General features: G+C 45.4%; 1 protein-coding gene across 1 annotated transcript; it reads left to right on the top strand.

The window, feature by feature from the left end:
- The first annotated feature begins 313 nt into the window (after positions 1–313).
- Positions 314–4,344, top strand: LOC144695324 (tumor necrosis factor-like). The gene is made up of 4 exons (XM_078566225.1): positions 314–522; positions 1,193–1,238; positions 1,612–1,677; positions 2,496–4,344. The coding sequence occupies exons 1-4, from the start codon at positions 346–348 to the stop codon at positions 2,906–2,908; spliced, it is 702 nt and encodes a 233-aa protein (XP_078422351.1). The 5' UTR covers positions 314–345; the 3' UTR covers positions 2,909–4,344.
- The last annotated feature ends 6,615 nt before the right edge of the window (positions 4,345–10,959 follow it).

Genomic DNA, 10,959 nt, shown 5'->3' with positions numbered 1-10,959 from the left:
AAATTTAGGGAATGGGACATTTTGTAGAATCCACTTTTGGTTTTGTTCAAGTTTCACCGGGGTTTGGGAAACACGTGGAATGAAAGTTGGGCAGATCACCCCCTCAAATCACAACATAGTTACATTCGGATCAGGAGTATGGCAGTTTCCAAACGCTGCTGCTTTCGCCTGGGCATTCCCCATTCCGTGACATCACCGTTACCAGTGAGAGGCCCTGCTCTTTATATTGAGCTGCTGTGGAGCTGCAGAAGTCACAAAGCACTGGCTCAGAGTGAGAGAGGACAGCTGGATCACTCACACACACATACCTGGTACTTGCAAAAACTCCGACTCACATCTGACACCATGAGCGCCGAGAACAAGTCGCTGGACCTTGAGAGTGGAGCAGTATTTGTCGTCAGGCAGTCGGAGCCGAAGAGAAGCTGTTTCTGGCCGTCCCTGTGTGCGGTGGCTGTGCTCGGCTTGTTGGCTGTGTCTTCCTACCTCGCACTCTGTCAGTTTGGAGTTCTCCCTTCAAAGCAGGTGAGTGACTTTCTCTGGAGAACAGTGATCAAGTTCCATCTTTCTCTGGTTTTCTGCATTCCTCAGGGAGTCTGCTTTAAGTGCGCTCTAAAGCTGTGGTTGTTTCAGTGTGGGTTTCCACCTCCTTGCAGTAAAGCGGTAAACGGTGTTCAGTCACTTCATCCAAGGGGCTAGCTTTTGCTGCCGTCTCTCAGCAGCCCTGTATTGGACAGCGGCAGACGTTTAAAATCCAACTCTGTACATTATGCAGCTTTAGCCCAGTGAGCTAGTTAATAGCAGCCCCCTCTCTGATAAACGCGGAATATAGATACTAGTCTGTGCTGTCGACACAACTAAGGCAGAAACAGGAACGATCTGCTGTCAGTCTCGACTCTAACACAGTTGGAAAATAGTTTCAGAAGGACCTCAAATGATTCTCCTCCATCGCACCAATATTGTTCATTCTAGTTTCAATAATGACACCTGAACCAGAAAAAGGCCAAAACATAAAGTTTAAAAAGGCTTCTTTTTCTTTAAAAAAAAACATCAAAACAATAGAATAAAACGTTTAGAATACAAAGATAATGTACCTGTAGGTCTGGATTGAATACAAACATGGTCCTGCTAAATTATCATGGAAATTCAGGGTGAATTTCACTTCTTAATCTCTTTCCTTGTTTAATTTCTCCAGGAATTAAGACAGAATTCGAACGTGGCAGCAGCTCCCCAGAACAGTGGTGAGTGCTCTCTCTATCAATCTGCTTTTCTCCCAATCTCTTCTCTCTCTCTGTATCGATCTCTATCAATTTTTGTTTTGTTCTATCAATTTTTCTCTCGATCAATCTGTTTCTTTCCCAATATTGCTCAATCTCTCTCCTTGTCAACATCTCTCCTTAGCTCTCAGTCAATCATTTTCACAATCTCTCTCTCACGATGTCTCAGTCAATGGCAATCTGCCCAGCAAGCTGCTTAACACTCTATCTCCTTGCCCCATCTCTATGTCTCTTTCCTTTCTCTCTCTCTCTCTCTCTCTCTCGTTCTCACTGTCAGTCAGTTTTCAGTCTGTGTGTGTTACAATAGTGACTGAGAATCCGTCATTTCTATTTCCAGGTTTGCCACGTCTCATGAAGCAGGTGGGAAATGACCCGAGGGGAAGAATCGCAGCTCACCTGACAGGTACAGAACTATTCTTAACCTCATTAATAACCCCATGTCCTTTAGATAACCACCATCGCTGCAGCACATCAAGGAATTTCAGGGTGCTGGGCATAGAGAAGGGGGGATGGGATTATTTGGATAGTCTTAACAAAGACACTGCACAGGCACAATGGGGCCAAAATCCACCTGTGAAATGTCTTCCTCCCATTCCCTGGGTGATTGGTGACTCCAGCGCTTCACTGATGTGTGAGCTGAGCCTGGTAGTGATGGTGGGCTATACAATTGCACTTGGGATTAAATCCACACCCAGATTTATTCTGATTTGTGGATTCCACCCGATGCTGGTGAAGAGCAAGGAGGAGTAAAATCCTGGCTGACATGGATCCTGGCTTGCCCTGGATGCTGCGGCCAGTTGTATCCCATCTATTCACTGCCTGGCCAACATCAGTTTCTTCAACATAGATTTCTGCGCATTTAGCAATACTTCCTTCAGTGACCAATGAATAGAACTTGTACTGCTTAATATGTAACACAAATTGGCTACACTCCCATTTGGAGTAGAAGGCTCTCTGGTGTCCTGGCCAATATATATCACTCACCTAATATAGCTGAAAAGCAGATGAGTCGTTTGTTAACACATTGCAATTTGTGGGAGTTTGCTGTGCTCAAATTAGTTGCCCAATTTCCTGCAATACCATAGTGACTATACTTCAAAAGTACCTCATTGGTTGTAAAGTGCTTTGTGATGTCCTGAGGTTGTGAATGGCACTATATAAATTTAAGCTGTCTCTATGTCCTTATCCCTTTCTTATGCTGTTTTCCCTCTCTCCCCACAGCTTTGCCAATCAGCAGAGAAAAGAAGGTCTTTTGGCAGAATGAGGCGGACTCCACCTTCACCGAGGGTGTGGAGTTCAGGGACAACAGTCTCATCATCAAGACGCCTGGTCAGTACTTTGTTTACGCCCAGGTGGTCTTCTACAGCAACGGCTGTCAGGACAAGGCCGTCTATCTGAGCCATGAGCTCGTCAAGCTGTCAGCAAGTTATCCAGAGGAAGCCTTGTTACTGAAGGCCACCAAGTCCGCCTGCCATTACCGCCAGCACGGAGAGCACTGGTTCAAAACCTCCTACCAGGGAGCCATATTTGAGTTTGAGGAGGGAGATCAGATCTTCTCCAGGGTTAACGAGGAGGTGGTGGGATATGTCGACACTGCCCAAGGAAAGAGTTTCTTTGGAATGTTTGCTGTGTAAGGATCTTGCATTGCCCCTAGTGATGAACAGTTATTGACAATTTCAAATTGAAATACAGCAAAAACTGTTTAGGGCACATTGTCCTATCTGGCACTAATTGGACAGGGAGATCCAATTCTCTTTCATTTTATGTAAAGACTTACAGAGACAAAAAATTATCAGATGTGTTAGTGTTTTAGGATTGGATAGTGTGGTGGGTTATCACACTGAACTTTCAGTAACGTCACTCCAGCTTCCTGCACAGCACAGAGTGTTGTTCATCAGGGGGGGCTATGCTTGGACCCATCTGGCAGAATAGGCTGGAAGGGCTGAATGGCCTCCACCTGTCCCAATGACATTCCTGTACTCCCACATACCTTTAACACTGGGAACAGATGTGGGTGAATCACTACTGTGCCAGATTCTTCATGTTCCATGAGCTGAATTGTGTTGCAAACGTGTAAAGAGATGGTTGCACAATAATTGTTCTCTAAACAAGCTGAATTTCTCATTTCAGTGAACTCTGAAAGCAACTGGTTCTTTAATTTATTTCATATTTAAATGATATTTAATGTTCATGTTATTTAAGCTGGTGCTCCTCGGGGAGAGAGTAATTAGACAATCCAAAGAGTTTACTAGCTCAGGTCTGATATTCAGGCTGGTTAGCCTGTGGTGCCAGTTATTGGTTCTTGAAGAGTATGGGCTATGCCTTACCATCTATTTGTGTTATAATATCTCTGATACCTTTGTGAAAACTCAGTAATGATTCTCGTGCAAAGACTCTGAGCTTTCTGTTGGGTGATGAAGCCAGACAAGCTCCCAACAGCCAATTGGCCTTCCACCTCTACAATGCCATTGGTTAACTTTTCATAGGATCTTAATCTTTCTAGAATATGTGTGGTTAACACTTAACCAATTAAGATGGGGTGAGAAGACTCACCAAACACTATGAAAACCATTTTAAAAAATGCACGATGGTGAATAATTTGAAGAAGCTGTTGGTGGTTTATTACTGTTTTGACTGGTCATTATTTGAATGAACATGTGCTGCTCTGATCTATTGCTGGGGTTGTTTGTCTCTCTGGACAAGTTACATTCTCCCAGTGCCTTGCAGCCTCCATTTGTCATTCTTCAGACTGGGAAATACGCAGTGATCCCAGCGAGAAACCTAATTGGTTCGACCCACCGAGAGATTCTTTTTACCTAGAATGTTGGGCTGGTGAATATTGTTTGTGCTTCATTGCCCAAAATCTGTGTTTTATTAAAAATGTAACATCTGGTTTAAAAATATCTTTCAGTGATGTAAATACTGTCAAGCTTAGAATGTTCCAGATTGATTTAAGTTATTATTTAATTGTATTTATCAAGTATCATATTTATATTATTTATTATTTAAATTATTATTTACTTCTGCATGGGTGTACAGAAATTAATAAAAATATTTTAAGAAAATGAAATGTTTCTTTCTGTTTACTGCACATTGATTTACATTTAGAGATTTTCATGGGAATTCAAATCCAGAATTACCAGATTGGGAACCTGAGAAGGGATCAGGAAATTGGGAATTTGAGAGAGGATCAGGAGATCAGGAATTCACAGGTTTCGGAGATTGGGATTCTGGGTGAGGGGGGTCAGGTGTTTGGGAATAAGAAATAGGAGCAGGAGGAGGAATATAATTCCTCGAGCCTGCTGCACCATTCAGTTAGATCATGGCTGATCGTCGACCTCAAATCCACTTTCACACCCAACTCGCATAATCCCTTGATTCCCCTGAAGGCTTGAGAAAGCTTTGATCACCACCTCAATGATTGAACATTCACAACCACCTGGCACAGAGAATTCCTAAGATCCTCAACCCTCTGCATGAAACCATGTCTCCTCATTTCTGTCCAAAATGGCCAACCCCTGATTCTGTGACTGTGGCTTCAAGATCTACACTCCCCAGCAAGGGGAGGCGCCACCTCTCAGTCTCTTTCCTGGATAACCTTCGGAATCTTATGTTTTTCAATGAGATCACATCTCATTCTTCTAAGCTCTGGTGAACATAGACCCATTCGACTCAATCTCCACTCAAAGGACAATGCTCTCATCCCGGGAACCAAACTAGTGAAAATTCATTGTATCACCTCCAAGGCCTTCCTTAGATATCCTTCCTTAGATATAGGGGCCAAAACTATACACAGTACTCCAGGTGTGGTCTTCTGAATAGCTTCTTGTACCAGAATGCTAAATTTCTTGTACAGAGACATCCAGATCCCTCTGAACAACAACATTGAATAGTTTCTCATCACTACTTTTCTATTCTCCCATCCAAAGTGAATAACCTCACATGTCCCGACTTCTATGTTCCATCTGTCAACTTCTTGCCTAAGCACTTAAACTATCTCTATTTATTTGAAGACACTTTGTGTCCTCTCTGGATTTTACTTTTCTGCCTAGCTATGTAATGTCAGCAAACTTGAATATATTATGCTCAGTCCCTTCACCTACGTCATTTGCAAATATTTGAGGCCTCAGCATTGATCCGTGTGGCAGCCCAGTAATAATATGCTGCCAACCTGAAAATAACTTGCTTATTCTTACTCAGTTTTTCTTACCGTTAATTGATTATCTATTGCTTCTAATATATTACCCTCAACACCAAGAGACCTTACCTTTTACAGCAACCTTTCCTATAGCACCTTTTTGAAAATCCAAATGCACTACATCCACTGGTTCTCCCTTAGCTACATTGCTTTCAGAGACCAGTTTTAAAGGGATCTCTAACCATCGGAGATTTTCTTTCAGGAGGAAGTATAATCATCTGAGACAGCCGTTAAAGAGGGAATCAACCCATCAGGCGCAATTTTCAAGAGGTGCCTAACCATCCAGAAACCCACTTTAAAGAGAGAGTCTAACAATCAGAGACCCACTTTAAAGAGGGAGTGTAAAAATGGGGCTCCCTTTAAAAGAGGGAGTTCAACCATCAGAGATCCCTTTAAAGGGGAAGATTAACCATCATGGATCCCTAATTCTGTAGCTTCTGTCACAAGGCAACGCACTTTTAGTTTTGAAAATATGATTTTTCAACTTTCAATTGAACTGAAATTTTTCAATTTGAAATGAGGTAGGACAAGCTACTTAAATATACAAGGCTACCTTCCAGGGTGAAGGCAAGAAACAAACAAACCACACTCAGATGAGTGTGATGAGAGAGACATTTGCTATAATTCAATGACCCACCAAAACTTGTCACTGTCTGAGGAAGAGACATTAAAATGTAAAGTGCTGGATATTAAAACAATGGCTGTCACAGGCAGACCCACCCCAAACCCCTTGGAAATACACAACAGGTGAAGTATTTCAGGACAAGGCTTCTAGCAACTGAAGTGGGGATTGCAAGGAAGTACCACCATGGGCGTGGCTGCCCGCTTCCCAGAGGCTGTTCCCCCGAGGACCATATCTGCTAAAACAGTGGGTGGGGGAATTGACCCAATTCTTTACCGGGTATGGTCTGCCCACCGAGATCCAGTCAGATCAGGGCTCAAATTTCATGTCCAAAATATTCCAGGAAGTCATGGGTAACCTGGGCATGACCCAGTTGAAGTCTTCAGCGTATTACCCGCAGTTGCAGGGGGCGCTAGAACGGTACCACCAGACCCTAAAAACAATGGTCAGGGCACAAGTACCTCCATGACTGGGATAAAGGACTAGGTTTTCTTCTGTTCGCTGTCAGGGACTCACCTAATGAGTTTACTCTGTTTGAACCAAGTGCGAGGGCCTCTGGAACTAATCAGAGAGAGGTGTTTAGAACAGAAGGAGGAAGTATCCATGTCAGACTATGTAACAGTGTTCAGGGAGCGACTCATGAGAACCTGTGTTGTGGCTCGAGAACACTTAAACATCTCCCATACAGCTATGAAGAGACAGGCAGACAAACATGCTCTGTCACCCTGGAGACTACGTGTTAGTGCTCCTACCAATACCAGGTGAACCCTTAAAAGCCCGGTTCAGTGGACTTTACAGAATAGCAAAGAAGCTCAGGGAAGTAAACTCTCTAACTGAGATCCCAGATTAGGGGAAATAGCAAAAGCTGTGTCATGTCAACATGATAAAGGAATATCACAGCCGAGAAGGGGACAAGCAGTTAACCGTCTGTCCCATTGCCATCGATCAGAGGATGAGGGTAACAGTGGGGATGAATTGGAGGGAGGCTTGGGTGGGACCCACATTGAACCTCCGACCACCTGGCTAACCAACACAGAGATATGAGTGAATGAAACTACTTATTCACCCACCTCTCCCACCTACCTGTGGGTGTGGGAGAGGCCCCTCCAATAAGGTAACATCCCTATTGTCTTGGCTCAGGAAAGCTGGCCCAGTTCAGGAGGAGGTTAACTGCATGCTGGAGCACTAACTAATAGAGCCCAACAGCAGTAGCTGGAGCTCCCCAGTTGTGCTCATTCCCAAGCCGGATGGCTCCACAAGGTTCTGCGTTGACTACCGAAAAGTTAATGCAGTGACCAGAGCCGACTCCCACCCGATACCCCGGCTAGAAGACGGCACAGTTAGGGTAGGTAAAGCATCCTACATTACAAAGATAGATTTACTCAAGCGATTCTGGCAGGTTCCCTTGACCCACTCGTGCAAAGTTAATCACCATCTTTGTGACCCTGAATTGGTTACACCACTGAATCAGAATCATCAAATCACCGAATCACCGAATCACCGAATCACAGAATCACCGAATCACAGAATCACAGAATCACTGAATCACACAGTGCAGAAGAGGCGCTTTGGCCCATCGAGTCTGCACCAACACGTGAAAACACCTGACCTACCTACCTAACCCCACTCACCAGCACTTGCCCCATAGCCTTGAATGTTATGACGTGCCAAGTGCCCATCCAGGTACTTTTTAAAGGATGTGAGACAACCCACCTCCACCACCCTCCCAGGCAGCGCATTCCAGACCGTCACCACCCTCTGGGTAAAAAAGTTTTTCCTCACATCCCCCCTAAACCTCCTGCCCCTCACCTTGAACTTGTGTCCCCTTGTGACTGATCCTTCAACTAAGGGGAACAGCTGCTCCCTATCCACCCTGTCCATGCCCCTCATAATCTTGTACTCCTCGATCAGGTCGCCCCTCAGTCTTCTCTGCTCCAACGAAAACAACCCAAGTCTATCCAACCTCTCTTCATAACTTCAATGTTTCATCCCAGGCAACATCTTGGTGAATCTCCTCTGCAACCCCTCCAGTGCAATCACATCCTTCCTATAATGTGGCGACCAGAACTGCACACAGTGCTCCAGCTGTGGCCTCACCAAGGTTCTATACAACTCCATCATGACCTCCCAATTTCTCCTTTAACTCCTCTCACTTCCTCCAAATAAAAGGTGTGGCTATGGGTACCCGCATGGGCCCCAGCTTTGCCTGTCTCTTTATGGGGTATGTGGAACATTCCTTGTTCCAGTCCTACTCCAGCCCCCTCCCACAACTCTTTCTCTGGTACATAAATGATTACTTCGGTGCTGATTCATGCTCTTGTCGGGACCTGGAAAAATTTATTAATTTTGCTTCCAATCTCCACCCCTCCATCATTTTCACATTGTCCATCTCTGACACTTCTCTTCCCTTCCTTGACCTCTCTGTCTCAATTTCTGATGATAGACTGTCCACCAATATCCATTACAAGCCTACTGACTCCCACAGCTACCTCGACTACAGCTCCTCACACCCCGCTTCCTGTAAGGACCCCATCCCATCCTCTCAGTTCCTTCGCCTCCGTCGCATCTGTTCTGATGACGCTACCTTCAAAAACAGTTCCTCTGACATGTCCTCCTTCTTCTTTAACCGAGGTTTTCCACCCACGGTTGTTGACAGGGCCCTCAACCGTGTCCGGCCCATCTCCCGTGCATCCGCCCTCACGCCTTCTCCTCCCTCCCAGAAACATGATAGGGTCCCCCTTGTCCTCACTTATCACCCCACCAGCCTCTGCATTCAAAGGATCATCCTCCGCCATTTCCGCCAACTCCAGCATGCTGCCACCACCAAACACATCTTCTCTTCACCCCCTCTGGCAGTTTTCCGTAGGGATCGTTCCCTCCGGGACACCCTGGTCCAGTCCTCCATCACCCCCTACTCCTCAACCCCCACCTATGGCACCTTCCCATGCCCACGCAGAAAATGCAACACCTGCCCCTTCACTTCCTCTCTCCTCACCGTCCAAAGGCCCAAACACTCCTTTCAAGTGAAGCAGCATTTCACTTGCATTTCCCCTAACTTAGTCTACTGCATTCGTTGCTCCCAATGCGGTCTCCTCTACATTGGAGAGACCAAACGCAAACTGGGCGACCGCTTTGCGGAACACCTGCAGTCTGTCCGCAAGAAAGACCCAAACCTCCCTGTCGCTTGCCATTTTAACACTCCACCCTGCTCTCTTGCCCACATGTCTGTCCTTGGCTTGCTGCACTGTTCCAGTGAAGCCCAACGCAAACTGGAGGAACAGCACCTCATCTTCCGACTAGGCACTTTACAGCCTTCCGGGCTGAATATTGAATTCAACAACTTTAGATCTTAAACTCCCCCTCCCCCCATCCCCACCCCGTTTCTTCCCCCTCCCCCACCTTTTGTTTTTTCAATAATTTATATAGATTTTTCTTTTCCCACCTATTTCCATTATTTTTAAATCTACAACTAATACCTTGTCAGTCTTTCCACCCCACCCCCACTAGAGCTGTACCTTGAGTGTCCTGCCATCCATTCTTAATTAGCACTTTTCTTAGATAATATCACCACCTTCAACACCTCTTTGATCCTTTTGTCTGTGACACCTTTTGATTATCTGCTCCTATCACTGCTTGCTTGCCCCTACAACCACCCCACCCTCAACTTCTTTCCCCCCGCCCCCCACCTTAAACCAGCTTATATTGCACCCCTCTCCTAACTACACTCAGTTCTGTTGAAGGGAAATGTGGATTCGAAACGTCAACTCTTTTCTTCTCCACCGATGCTGCCAGACCTGCTGAGTTTTTCCAGGTAATTCTGTTTTTGTAACCAATTGCATAGTGACCAAGACAACCCTCTAGTGTACAGGGACACCTGGTTAGGTAACCCACCCTAATATCTCCTTAGGTGGCTCGGTATCATATTTTGTTTGGTACTCTTAATTACTCTGTGAAGGACTTAGGGATGTTTTATCACATTAAAGTCATGAAATAAATATAAGCTGTTTGCTTTGCAATCCTGAGAGGTCACTACAACATCAGAAATATTTGTGATCTTGGAAGTCATAAATCGTGGCATCGAATACAAAGGGAGGGAAGTTATGCTGAACCTTTATAAAGCTCTGTTTAGGTCACAACTAGAGTGTTGCATCCACTCCAGCTCACCACACTTTAGGAAGGATGTGAGGGTCCTTGAGGTAGTGCAGAGGAGATTTACCAGACTGCTTCCAGGGTTGGGGATTTTAGCTATAAGGGTAGGCTAGAGAAGATGGGGTTTGCCTCGGAGCAGAAGTGACTGGGGAGAGATTTGATAGACGTGCAAAAGATTATGACAGCTTTGGATAAGGTAGACAAGGAAAAATGTTTCCTATTAATTAATTGTACGAGGTCTGGGGGACAGAGGTTTAAGATTTTGGGGCAAGAGATGCAGGGGGAATGTGAGGAACAAGTTTTTTTTATGCAGCCAGTGGTAATGGCCTGGGACTCCTTGCCTATGAGGCTAGTGGAGATAATCAATGAGTTCAAAGGGAAATTGGGTGGCCATTTGAAGGGAATAATCCTGTAGGGCTACAGGGAATAGGGGAGTGAATGGGACTAACTGGATTGCTCCATGGACAGTTGGCATGGACTTGGTAGGTAGAAATGCCTCCTTCAACACAGTGAATGAATTTACAGGCGGGATTTTTCAGATGGAACAGTTTCCCCTCCACTCCGATCACGACAGCCCTACAGCCTTTTAGTACTCTGTGGAGTGTTGAATGGCTGGAGGAGGGTCTTCTGCCCCTCACTCGGGAGGAGGTTCCGCCCCAAGAAGCTTCCAGCCAATCTGAATGGCCAGCATCTCTGTGATCCCAGCAGCGACACTG

This window comes from Cetorhinus maximus, chromosome 21, assembly GCF_964194155.1.
Source record: "Cetorhinus maximus chromosome 21, sCetMax3.hap1.1, whole genome shotgun sequence".
In the NCBI taxonomy this organism is placed as follows: Eukaryota; Metazoa; Chordata; class Chondrichthyes; order Lamniformes; family Cetorhinidae; genus Cetorhinus; species Cetorhinus maximus.
Note: the sequence above shows the minus strand (reverse complement) of the source record. Positions and strands in the feature narration are given on the sequence as shown.